Consider the following 13,546-nt stretch of genomic DNA (forward strand, 5'->3'; position numbering starts at 1 on the left):
GTATATCCTTGCATTCTTGCTACTGTTGATTTTCTAACAATTTGATATCATGGCTTTTTTGAGGAAAGATACTTCTTCAGTTTTGTGCTTCTGTTTACATTAGTGGCATAAATGTGCACATTGGCATTGTTGCTGTAGGTCAAGATGATACTTCTGAAGTGAATCTTTTTTTTCCAGCTTATCACACTTTGATTCACATCAGAGAGTGGTATGGGAGTTTACAAACTGGATTTTTTCAGATTAAATTAAAAAACTTATGTACTTTGGAAGATGTACTGAACTTCTTAAAAGGCAGTGAGACCATAGGAACAGGCTGGATATGGACCAGGGGAAACCTCCCTAGGGAAAAATGGTGTGACATTGGGTCTTCATATTGGTTTGCTCAATAAATACATTTTTATTGGGCACCATTAATGCCTCATGTTAGTTTCATTTGTGTACTGTTCATCTCTTCTTAGCACTTTAACTGTTCTTAGTCATCGTGGAAATTTTAAATTTTATTTCTAACTACCTGATGAATTTCAATTAAGGAAAACCCCTTAGTCAAGGCAAAACTCCCATGGTCTTTAAGGCTGACAGTATTTCAAGTACTAGAACATAGGTAGCTGTGTTTTTTATGACGATCCTCTCAGACCCTGTCATCAATGAAATTTGAATAAGAGTGGCGTTGCTATAGAACTAGTTTACAGATAAATATGCAGTCTGGGTTTGCAGGGGAGGAGAAGGGAAAAACAGGGACTCAGCTGCATAGTTCTGGCTGTTTCTGTACACTTACAAAGACATTTTAACATTCCTAGTGATTTTTCTTTTCTTCAGTAACTGTGTTGCTATGGACTGGGATAAGGATGGAGATACTTTAGCAATAATCACAGACAAATCTAGCACTATATTTCTGTGGGATGCAATCACAAACAAAACAAGCCAAGTAGACAGTGGCATGAGGTAAGAAATTTTTTTAACTTGAGTATTTAAAACTTGGACCACTGTGACTTTTTGATGTGGAGGCTATATTTCAATATCATCTTTTTATTGGAGTCCTCATAATATATATACTAATTAAACTAATATTCTGTAGTTCATTGCTAAATTATTTTTTATATGATTTGCTGGTTTTGAAGTGTTTGTTGTGGATGGGGATTTTGGGGGTTACAGGATGTTTGTTGATTTTTTGAGTGTCAGCAGTGCCATTGTCTCTAGAGAGCTTCTCTTCAATGTTTTGACTTTGTGGTAGCAACAAGGATGGGTGAATTTTTCATGTGTCTGCACTTGCTACTCTTTCTCCTAAGTCTTTCACACCAGCTAAAGGGAGCTTAAAAGTAAAGGAAGTGATATCAGTGGTGCTAAGAATTTTTTTTCCCCTTACATTGATAAGAGGGCTAAAATGCACAAAGTAGACTAATTTAGGATGAAAGGAGATATCTAAGGTTCAAAGCCTTACCTTTCTGAATTTGGCCACAGACTTTAGACTCTTCTGGGGTCTGCATAACCATCAAGCATTGGGTTAATAGATAAGTTTGGTTTAACAATTAAACTTCTTGGCTTCTTGGAGTCTATTCTGCTAAATTCTTGCATTCTACATAAACATTCTTCCTATAGGAGAGAGAGTGGAAAAAACTCTTTCCTATGTTTGTTAAGATGTACGTTATACACATATTATATTGAGGGACTGAACAGACCATATTGTACCATTTTCATGTGTGAACAAATACTGTGGGGAGAAGAGTAACCTGCCAGTATGCAAGCCAAAAAAGAACATAGAAAGTACTTAACAGAATGGAGTCTGCAGTTAATTGCAGTTCCTTCATGATCTTTCTCTCTAATAGTGGAGGTCGTCTTGCTAGAACATTATATATCAATGTAAGTCCCTGATCCTTTTTTTTGTCACAGTGTTATTGCTTAAGCAGAATAAGTACCAAGACATAAACAGTGTGATAATGAGGCTTTTCTGATATCCTTCCCTTTTTGAAATTAGAAAAGCACCCTTATATGCAAACCAAATATATTGGAGGTCATTTCACATGTCAGTATTTCAAATTTTATTGCATGCCTAGAGTGAAACTTAAAAAGTTGGGAGGCACTGCATAATTGGAGAATTCTGGTTTATAGTTTTTTTGCTTAAGAGACTCTTGGTTTTTTAACATGATATATAGTATCTGCATAGCCTTAATTATGCACCAAAATGGGCCTTGCTCTCTCTGAAACTTCAAGTTAAAATGGTGCTTTCTAACTTCTTTATTACATTTACTGGAATCAGACCTACTCACTTTTGAGTTGGCTAAATGCATAGGGTTATTGACGAACGAACAAAAAAACAATACAAAAAGTGACTGTAAAATTACCAGTGATTCCATCAAAGACTCTTGATGTATGCAGACCCATTTTCATTTGTACAAGTCACAATACATTACCTAATACAATTTTTTATTACTTTTACTATATTCTGCATACTTAGATAATTCTGATATTGGTCAAGACCATTTGCTTAATTTGAAAGTTCTCCTTGGTCTGTATAACTCATAGAAATTAAAGACCAATGCAAAATTTATTGTGCAAAATGTTTTAATATGTGACCGTATGAAAGGAATCTCTACTATACAAAGTACCTTTTTTTCTTTGTTTTAGGGATACAATGTCTTTCTTGTTATGGTCTCGAGTTGGAGCTTTACTTGCTGTTGGAACAACAAAGGGAAACTTACTCATATATAACCGTCAGACTTCTCGCAAGATTTCTGTTCTGGGTATGGACTGGTTTGAAACTACTCTGGCACATGTGAAAGTGGAATTTTGCTAATATACATAGTTTCCTTTCCAGTTCTCTGTGTGAACATGCAGGTAAAAAACGTGCTCATGCTCTACTTGCACCTTCTTCTTCCATGTACTCAGGAGAGTATTTTTAGAGAATACTAAGTTTTATATGTAGATATGCATATATACACAAATACCTAACACTGCCTAACTGCTTCCTGGGGTACTTGTGTTACCTTTCTTGAAAAGGAATTGTGTGGTTGTTCATTTGCTAAGGTACTCTTTCTTACCTGCTTAGAGTACCTCTGGGCATAAAGGCTAAGGATGTAACACATTTCCCAGAAATGTGATGCAAAGAAATAGAAGAACAAGGGCTGTGTTGATTCATATAAAGTCAAAAGACTTCCATCTGAGAGCAGATTTTAAAAAAAAAAAGGTTCTTGCTCTGACAGGTTGTTTCACATTCTGACAATCTGTGTTTGAGTGACTGGCTGAAGGGTGTATATTTCCATCACAGATTTTTTTTTTTTTTTGTGGTTGTGTTTGATTTGTGTTGTATAGGTTTTTTATCTTTTTCAGGTAAACACACTAAGAGGATTACTTGTGGCTGTTGGAGTATTGAAAACCTCCTTGCTTTAGGAGGTGAAGACAGAATGATCACTATAAGCAATCAGGAAGGGGATACTATAAGACAGGTAGTATTTATGATGGACATTTGATTTTAAGACGTACTCCTGGTTTCCAAGAAAGCTGGGGCCTATAGGAGCTTGTGCCTTTTGAATCCCAGACTTTCAAGGACCAGGAGCTTTTACTTTTTTCAGTATATTTTATACTAACATGTCATTAAGACCCAAACTGAGGTCATGTCTTCTCCAATGATTTTCTTGATTTTGGTACTAAATGCAGCAGTAACTTTCCCTGTCTGTCCTTATGCAAAATTATACGTGGCAGGAATAATGCAATTACTTATCATCAGTATGGGCTACATTAACTCTTGATTTCTCAATCTGCACTTCTTTCTTGCAGACCTCAATCAGCTCAGATCCCAGTGACATGCAGTTCTCAGTTATGAAGACTGATGAAAGAGTATCAACCAGGGAAAGCACAGTAAGAAGTCACTACAAAATACTGTAGTTTGAGTGGGAATAATCTAACAGGATAACTCCATGTGACCTGCTGCCTTTTCTTCTGATGAAATGGAGCTGACTTCTGTAGAAGAAAGTCTTGACTTTGAGATGTGTATTCTGCTAAGCTTGCATTTAGATTTGTGAACCACTGGCTCATGAAGGGAAATGTCCTGAAAATCTCTTCTACTGTTGATGAAGATTAAGAATTCAGATCCATGGGATTCTTAAGGATTATTCAAATTCCTAAATCTCATATTTTAGTGAAAATATAGGGCCTTGCTTTAAAGTTATGCCATTCTTGTCATGTTAATTTTTATTTTCATTCATTGGCAGGTCAGTGTAGTGGTTGGCAAGAAGTCTCTCTTCCTTTTTAATTTGAATGATCCTGATAACCCAATTGATCTGAAATTTCAGCAGCCTTATGGCAGTATTGTAAGCTACAAATGGTGAGCAAAACTTTCTTAATTAATTACTCTACTATTAAGAAGTTGAATATTTTCCAAGTAGTTTTGATACATGCTGGAAACAAAATCATCCATCCCATGCTCAGACTTGATTTTTCTTGGCTGCATTATAGACTTTTCGGTAATTCTTTTTCAAATAGAAGGTAGTCTCCATTTTCTAACTGTTCTACTTGATGATTCAGTAGCTATAAAAACAGTATTTTCCAACAGAATCCCTGTTCATATGCCCAGCTTTAACAAAAATATGTTGCTGTCTTGACAGAAGATTAAACTGATAGGTTTATGAGTTGTTTTCTATTTGGATGAGTAACTGATGGAAGAGCTAGGGGTGGAGTTGTGTCCTTCAGCTAGTTTGTTGGTTTGCAAAGCTGTGCAAAGTTTTTGTAGCCTTCTTGTTGTGCAATACCATTGGTAATGTTCCTATGAAGAAAACCTAAGCTAGAAGTTTCAGATCTGTGCCAAAAAAGTAGCGGTACTATTTCTGTATCTTTGAATCATTACAGCTTGACTGTTAATGCCTGTTCAGTCAACATGGAATTGACATCCCTTTACACTACAACTCTTAAAAAAACCTGAAGCCATATGCTTCTTCGTTTATGACCATGTGTAACAAGGTGTACCCGGGCTGTTTCCCTTGCAGTGATTTTTCTTGCAGTTGAGCTAATGAGATATTGTTTGAGTTCATCTTTACATGCTGTAACTATTTGTGCCTTAACGTCATTATTTCTACTTGATAGTATGAAAAGTAAACAGAATATTCACAAATTTGTTGCTTTGGTCCTTCCACTGTGTTTGCAGTGCCCTTAAGGGCACAGTGACTGGCCTTATTGTTTTGACACGGCTTTGATGGGACCACATAGGCCAGAAGCTTGATATGAAAGTTGCCATCTTCTTGTATGCTTATTTCAATGAGGATACTAGAAATCTTTCTCCTGGCATCACTGCCAGGTGTACAGCTTGCTGAAAATAAAATGGCATTACAGAAAACAGGAGACAGTGAAGATGACTTACAAGGCATCTGGGCACAGGCATGATTCTGTCCTTTAGGAACCTTTGATAGTTTTCCCTTAACCTATTTTATAGTATATGGTTCGACATGATATATATAAATTCCCATAATTTGTTTATTTTTTCTGTTACTGGGAGGCATTAACCGTTCCCCAGCAGTCTGAAAGAAATTGCTTTTTGCATATTGCATTAATAGATCTCTTTTCTCAATTGTTGCTTTTTTGTAACAGGTATGGTGATGGCTATATTATGATTGGTTTCTCCCAAGGGTGTTTTGTAGTCATTTCTACACACATTCGTGAAATAGGACAAGAAGTCTTTCAAGCTCATAATCATAAGGATAATCTAAGCAGCATTGCTATATCACAGTCATTAAACAAAGCTGCATCATGTGGAGACAATTGGTAAGTGATAGTTTTATATATAAAAAAATCATCTCTCGGGACTGGAGTTACTGGGCATTCACACTCTGCTTCCTAAGGCTTCAAGGCTCCCTGAGAAGTGAATTTAGAAAAGGTAAGATTAATGGCTTGGAACTGCTGCTCTGCCTAGAGCTAGAAGAAGCTATTATTTACAAAAATCTCTGCAACTGTAATTAATACCATTAATTGTAAACAAAAAAGAAACAAACTTAAGTATGTATTTTTCCTTTTGATTCATTTTCTGTTATGTTGCTTGGCAACAAGAAAGTCCAAACTTCTTTACTGAGATTTATTGATTGAACATAAACATCTGCTTAACAACAGGAGAAAATTAATTTAAATCTGCACTGAGTATGTTGATACCTGATATCCTCCTCTCCAGTGTTTGGTCTTACCTGCAGTCTAGACAAAAGTTGAAAAGTGTGAGCAATTAAGGAAATAAATAACTGGAATTAAATACACTGGAGTTTTTCCAAAATGTTTTGTGCATATGATAGAACAGCTCCTTTAGCTCCTCATCTGCTAATCCCTGGTTCTGTGATATCTGAATTCTTCAGCAGAAGACTTGTGTCATAGTAGGAGTCAAAGGGTTCTCTCTGTTCTCAGCTCTGTGTAAGGCCAACTGCTGATTTATGACACTTGCATATCAAGAGTGGTATAACTGTGAGCAAAACATGGTGAAACTTCAAGCACTTGAGCTACTGTAAAATAAGGATTATTTCTTTAAGGAGTGGTTTAGCTTGCATTGAGTGATGTGACAGCATAAGTAAACTCTCACTCTGCCCCTTTTATATGCAGGATTGAAAGTATTTTTTGCATCCGTCCAGTGCAAAAAGGCATTTCAAGCCCTGTGTGTCCATCAGTAATGTCTTTTAAAACTAAAATGCTGTAACAGATTAAAAGGGAATAATAATCTATGTTCCCTAATGCTCAATTCTTTCAAATTGAATTTATGCCTTTTCCTCAAATTTTAGTTCTCTGAGCAAGTATTTTTGTACTGTGATGTAGTGATACACTATTTACAGTGGTGGGTAATAATGTGTTGTTTGTTGGGAAATTGAAGACATTTTGCATTTGTGTTCTACTTTTTGCTCTGTTAGACTGTCTTGATTGGACTGGGTTTCTTCCAGTTAATGATAACTGAGATTTGGATTGGTGGGAATGACTGACTCTACATTTTTGTTTTAGCATCAAAATCCATGATCTGACAGATATGAGAGAAATGTATGCCATAATAAACTTGGATGATGAAAACAAAGGTATGTTAACTTTCTCCATGGGGATAGAAAATTTTACAGATTAAGTAAACTAATTTTGACAGTTCTTAGAGTAAAAGTACTGCTGTTGGAAAAACTGTGTAAATATAGAATTTTTCAAAAACTCCTGCTTTCCCAACTTGTACTTATTAGGTGACCTGTAGCAAAGTGGGAGCATATTTTACCTATTCAAAGTATAGAGAAGTACAGTTCTCAAAACATTTGATCAGTTAGTGTTGTGCAGTTTTGAATCTCTATTACAATGTATTCAGATTATTAAAATAATACACTTAACTGGTTTCTGCTTCTTTCCATGATTTTTTGGTGCTTTTTAGCATGTCTTGTTCTAACATTGATATTTGATCTGTTTTTGTCCTGATATACAGGACTTGTGCCTGTGGCTTCCAGAACAGTGTTACAAAACCATTTTCTTGAGTAGTTAGTTTCCACCCTTATCTCCTCATGTAGTGTTTGTAAATGCATCGGTTATAGTCAAGTAGATGGTTGCCTGCAGCATTTTTATTTCTAAAAACCTTCCTTTTAATTTTTTTTTCTTTTTAAGAAATTTAGGATATTTTCAGCATACTTCCCTGTCTCTCTTGGAATATTGGTATTAGTCAGAGTATGGTTTTTCTGATGGCATTTCCAGACACTGAGGAACAAACAGCAGTTCTGTGTTTAGTACTTACTGATTTGGCAGTAAGGGGGATAAGATTGACTTCTGCTCAGCTGCTTCCAGTATTATGGATCACTTTGAATGTGCTGCCTGAACTGAATGTGCTCTTTTCAGTGTTGAAAAGAGGAAGGGTGTTAATCAATTTTGTGACAGATCTGTAATCTGGTCTAGTGGAAGGTGAGTTGCCTCTAGATGGCCTTTAAGGTCCCTTCCAGCTCAAATAATTCTGTGATTCTGTGAAGTCTACACTCTTAGGAAAACACTACATTAGTTAATTATGTGTTTGAGTTGAGTGATTCTAATTGATCTTGGAATTGTATTAATTGGTTAGCTTTAATACATATATTCTGGATATTAATTCCTACAATTTCCACAGTTTAGAGCAAAATAATTGCTTGTTGCTTACAGTAGTTAAAGAAAGAACTATATTTTTTTACAAAAACTTGTGAATATTTTAGGTGTAGATCAGATGGCTTGGACAGATGATGGACAGCTGTTGGCAGTATCCACACGAAGAGGATCCCTCCATGTTTTCTTGACAAAGCTTCCAATCCTTGGAGATGCTTGCAGTACACGGATTGCATACCTCACTTCTCTGCTTGAAGTCACCATAGCAAATCATGTGGAAAGTGTATGATAACCTCTTCCTTTTAAACCTCATGTAGATGTAATTAAAGTAAGTATTAAAAAGTAAGTATTAAAAGTGGATGAAAATTGTATTATTTTGTTCTGTTTTCTTACAGGAGCTACCAGTCACAGTCTCTGTTGAAGTAGAGCCCAGTTTTGTCGCTATTGGTGTTTATCATTTGGCTGTAGGAATGAACAATCGGGCATGGTTTTATGCACTTGGAGAGAATAGTAAGCATAAATTTAGTTCTCTTAAAACTAATGCAGCACTCTATATTTTATTTTATTAATTTAGTATTGTGTTTAGCAGTTCTGGACTTTCTACATTGTACAATAAACACTTGAATGGCCAATGGTCCTGCTAGGATGGGATAATAATTTTCACAGGCTGAAGCAGTTATGGCAAGGCATTGAAAATAATAGAAATAAAACTTCTAATTTGAGATTTGAGGTATTGGTCATGAAATGTAGACTGTTGCTTACTTGTTTTTTTCACATAATCTTGTAAATCAATTAAGGACTTCAGGCCTTTTGAGATATTGTGTATCTGTGTCTTAAAGTACTAAGTTTGGCAAAGTACCTAGGAACTACAATCAGAGAGTTTAAGTTTTCAGTTTGGCAGATCTTCATGTTGCTTGTATGGGATAAGGAAAATTTGGTTATGCTATGTCCAAATTTTAGATGGTGGATTTCAAACTTCCATGTTTTTCTAAGTATCCCTTTTTTTCAGTGACAGTAAATTAAATAAAACTGTAACAGTACTAGTCAGAGTTGCATAGGAAAGGAGTTTCTTTTGTAGTTTCTAACCAGTTTTCTGACTGCTAAGAAGGAAGTGTCTTTATGTGTGACTTCTCCCCTCTCTGCTTAGTTGTGAGATTTTCACATCTGCTTACTCAACTGCAAGTTTAGTTAAGTGAATACCTGTCAAAATCAAAATATTTTTACTTTATCTTTTCTGTTTGAATCCTTTAGATGTAAAAAAGCTTAAAGATGTGGAGTACCTGGGGACAGTAGCAAGTATGCACCTTAATTCCGATTATGCTGCTGCTCTCTTTGAGGGCAAAGTCCAGCTGCATATGGTAAGAGCTCTGGCAATTTGGATTGCCAGTGTTGAACTAATGAGTTTATATAAGCTGAGCAAGTTAATGTAATATTAAAAATCAAATAAAATGCAATGATATTCAGTTAATGGAGGTCAAAATTAGAAATTCTTCAGAATAGTTTTGCTGGCTAAGTAAAATATAGAGCTGAGTTTCTGTAGACTTAGAAGTACAAGCTAGACTAGAACAGGTGAAGAAAAACATTTTCTTGTCAGCTGTTTTAACAAGTTTTATTTTAAAGGTCTCTGGTAATGTGACAGAAGCAGATGCTGGTTCTTAAGGGATGCTAAGTTGTTTAGATTTTGCTTACAGTTTGATACAAGCAACACTATGATACCCTATTGTTAACAGTGGAGATTTTCAGTTCATTCTGTTCTTTATATTTAGATAGAAAGTGAGGGTTTGGGTGCTCAGGAAGAACGAGAAACTCGACTGTTCCCAGCAGATGATGATAAATACCGAATTTTGTGCCATGCTTTAACTAGTGACTTCCTCATATATGGTACAGATGTGAGTATTACTTATTTCAAAAGATCTTTTTAGATGGAATATATTTATGTTTGAATTTTTTGATTACTGCTCATGCTTTTAGCAAAACAAAAAGTGCATCTGTGAACTTTAGAGTGGATTTTTTCTATACAAGAACTTTGAGCAAATACAGTCAAAATTGCATCCAGCTTCCTTTACTAGTGCATTTATATGATGTGCATTGGCAGGACGGTTAAGTTTTGCTTTTACTAGTGTTTGTTGCAAAACATTGCTTTTAATAGCAGCACTTAATTCTGTTGCATTAGTGAGAGGGTTGGCAATCAAAATATCTTCCAGATATAAGTAAAAACATAGCACTTCCCTTGTAAATTTGTTGATTTAGGTGGTGATGTGAAAAATGTGGACAAAAAGGTTCTGATGTGTACAAATGTCATAGCATAAATGAAAGCCTTGATTTGCTACTGAAGCCTTTGTCAAAAGACAATTTTTTTTACATATTTCAACAAGGATAGGAATTAAGGAGAGCACTGAAAAAGGATGCAGACATGCTTATGGATTTTTCTGGAGTTTTTTATGTATGAGGGTAGTTTTTTGTCCTTTTAATATTTTCTGGCACTGTGAATACAGGACGCATTTGGCATTGTAGTATCATGCTCTTTGTGATACCAATTGATGTATTGACCTGGTTGAATAACTAATTTAATAACTTGAGTGATTTTGTAGCAGATGAGGTCTTTCCTTCCTTTTCCCTCCCTTTTCCCTCCTCTGTACCTAAACTGGTACTAGTAAATTTGAAATAATAAATTTGCAACCGATCAATTTGATGTGTGCAAATACTACCATTGATGTCAAAAGCCACATTTTTAAAAATATGTCTTTTATCACAAATCAGTTTGGTTGCTTTTATTCCCTGAGTTAGGTGCCTCTCTTCTTAAGAATGTGTGGTTCTTCCTTGGAAGCAAATTTTACAGCTTTTTTTGAAGGTTAGACTTCTCTCAGCAATGAGACAGACATTTAATTTGTTTAGAGAACTGCACCGATGTCTGCACAAAGCAGAGGGAGATAAATATCAAAACTAACAGAAAACCCCTCAAACCTCCCAAATCCTTTCTTTGTCCCCCAAAAGTTTTTCCTGTAAAAACCCATTCAGAAGTTCTTTTTTTTAACACTCGGTACTCTAAGATGGAAGACACTACAGCCAAATTAATTACCAGCTTTCCACTTACTGATGTAATTATTAACATTTTCTATTATTTCTTGTTAGACTGGAGTTATTCGTTATTTCTTCATTGAAGACTGGCAATATGTGAATGAATATCGACATCCTGTCAGTGTGAGAAAGGTTTTTCCAGATCCTAATGGAACCAGACTGGCATTCATAGATGACAAAAGTGATGGCTTTGTCTATTGTCCAGTAAGTTAACGTGGGATACCAATACAATATATGTACAAGCAGGCTCTTCAGCTATTTGGTGTTTTTGTTGGAAAATGAACAATATTTTGGCACTCCAGCATGGATGGTGATAGAGGAAATTGGCAAGGGAACTTGAAGATAATTTAATGGTAATGTAAGGAAATAAAATCTGTCATACTAGATCAGGACAATTTCATTATACTAAGTTCCTGATCGGTAATTTTCAAAAATGTATGTGTTTGTGTATTTAAATACAGGTAATTTACCCAGTTTCACTTCCCCTCTCTTTACCTTTTTTTAAAAATAGTAAATATCATTTATATAATATGTGTTTTCTCCATTTCAAATTTAAATTCTTGTGTTCTTCAGAATCACTGCTTATAAGGAAACTTTTTCTTAAAGCAATTTTCATATTTCTGCACTACTTATATTATTTTTAAAATTTTTTATCACAGCTGGGATGAATATTTTATTTCTCGCCTTAGTCACTTGGTAGTAATTTTACTTTTGCATTTTATATAGGTAAATGATAGAGTACATGAGATTCCAGACTTCTCACCAACCATTAAAGGAATCCTGTGGGAAAACTGGCCGATGGATAAAGGTGTTTTTGTTGCTTTTGATGATGATAAAGTATACACTTACGTTTTTCATAAGGATACCATTCAAGGTACCATAAGCTCTTTAAAAAGGTTGTTCTTAAAGATTATACTATTTTAGTTGCTAAAGTAAAACATGTTCTGAATCTTCATTTGTCTTAAATAAAATACATATAGAAATAAATAGTACTACAGAAGATTTGAAGTGCAATTTAGCTCCTTTGCAAGTTTCCCTGTAAGGCTTCAAGGCATTTTGTTCTCAATTCCATAAGCTTCTTGCTATTATAATATTTCATCTGAAAGTTACACATTGTGCTTCAATTGTATGTTGAAGTATTCATGAGAAAAATCTCAGCATCAGGGTGACAAAACTTGTATTCATTGAAAGTGTTGAAGTTGTAAACACAGCCATTTCTCTATTTGCAAGAGAGAAATATTGAAATTTGCCTACCAACATTTGGAAAAGGACCTTACTGGTTTAGAAGCCTTACATTCTGTATATTTACTGATAGAGGTGTGCTTGTGTAGTTGCTGCTGACTGCCAGAATTACAGACCCTGAATTAATGTCCTGCAAATATACATGTTTTCAGCTGCTTGCTATTCTTTTTACCATGTAAGGATTTTTACAAGACATCTTTTTTTTTCTTCCTGATCTTTGAATCTAGGATCAAGGATTATTTTGGCAGGTGGCACAGAAGTCCCCTATTCCCATAAACCTTTGTTGTTGTATAATGGAGAATTAACTTGTCAGACTCCCAGTGGAAAAACAAACAGTATCTTTTTAAGTACTCACAGTTTCCTTGGCAATTTGAAAGACTTTGGACCTGATATGCTGAAACAAATGCTTACTCAGACTCTAATGTTGAAAAGGTATATCTGCATTTTAATTATATTGCATAACTTGTTTTCTTCTGTGCTTATAGTTCAGTATAGCATATCCTAGTGATTTTAAAGTGTCCTGCTGAATATTGATAAATCAGATTGATCTGTAAGCTCACATACCTCTCCAGACAGACCAAGCAAAGTAAATGGCCCAGTGATGGTTTGGGGTTTTTTTTTGCTGTCAAGTAAAAGCCTAAAGAAATTTTTTTTCAAGACTTATGCAGGATTTTGTGACAATGGCTCCTCCAAAACTGGCTGAGGGTGCTTCTGTCGTACCCTCCTCCCACTGTAATGAAGCATTGCAAAATCAATATAATGGAAAGAATGCCAGACTAGGGAAAGCAGATGGTTTCCTGAAAAAATATGGTAGAAACAGGATAAATAGAACTGTAAGGTACACATTTGTATTTTTTCATTCGTCCTGATACATCTCTCTCTCCATGGCTTAGAAGTAAATGTTTTCATGTTTTCTCTAACAGAGAGAAAAAAATGTTGAGAGGGAGTTTTGAGTATGAGTAATACTAAAATTAAAATAGTTGTAAATGTGTTTTACCTTCTATAGGTTTTCTGAAGCATGGGAGGTTTGCAGACTTCTGGATGACCAGTCTTGTTGGAATGAGCTGGCCAAAGCTTGCTTACATCACATGGAGGTGGATTTTGCAATACGTGTTTATCGAACGTCTGCTAATGCTGGGATGGTGATGTCACTAGAGCAAGTAAAGGTAAAATATAAAGT

General features: G+C 35.2%; 1 protein-coding gene across 1 annotated transcript in view; it reads left to right on the plus strand.

Moving 5' to 3' along the window:
- WDR19 (WD repeat domain 19) overlaps positions 1-13,546 on the plus strand; it is a 39,585-nt gene that overhangs the window by 2,079 nt on the left and 23,960 nt on the right. Inside the window, exons 4-18 of the mRNA XM_038134396.1 lie at positions 817-942; positions 2,623-2,738; positions 3,325-3,440; positions 3,772-3,852; positions 4,206-4,318; positions 5,575-5,748; positions 6,955-7,025; positions 8,157-8,329; positions 8,442-8,556; positions 9,298-9,404; positions 9,813-9,935; positions 11,179-11,328; positions 11,851-11,998; positions 12,594-12,798; positions 13,373-13,532. Of these exons, the coding sequence (XP_037990324.1) occupies positions 817-942; positions 2,623-2,738; positions 3,325-3,440; positions 3,772-3,852; positions 4,206-4,318; positions 5,575-5,748; positions 6,955-7,025; positions 8,157-8,329; positions 8,442-8,556; positions 9,298-9,404; positions 9,813-9,935; positions 11,179-11,328; positions 11,851-11,998; positions 12,594-12,798; positions 13,373-13,532 (1,978 nt within the window). The remainder of the gene's footprint in view (positions 1-816; positions 943-2,622; positions 2,739-3,324; positions 3,441-3,771; positions 3,853-4,205; positions 4,319-5,574; positions 5,749-6,954; positions 7,026-8,156; positions 8,330-8,441; positions 8,557-9,297; positions 9,405-9,812; positions 9,936-11,178; positions 11,329-11,850; positions 11,999-12,593; positions 12,799-13,372; positions 13,533-13,546) is intronic.

The sequence above is a fragment of the Motacilla alba genome, chromosome 4 (genome assembly GCF_015832195.1).
Source record: "Motacilla alba alba isolate MOTALB_02 chromosome 4, Motacilla_alba_V1.0_pri, whole genome shotgun sequence".
NCBI classification, from domain to species: Eukaryota; Metazoa; Chordata; class Aves; order Passeriformes; family Motacillidae; genus Motacilla; species Motacilla alba.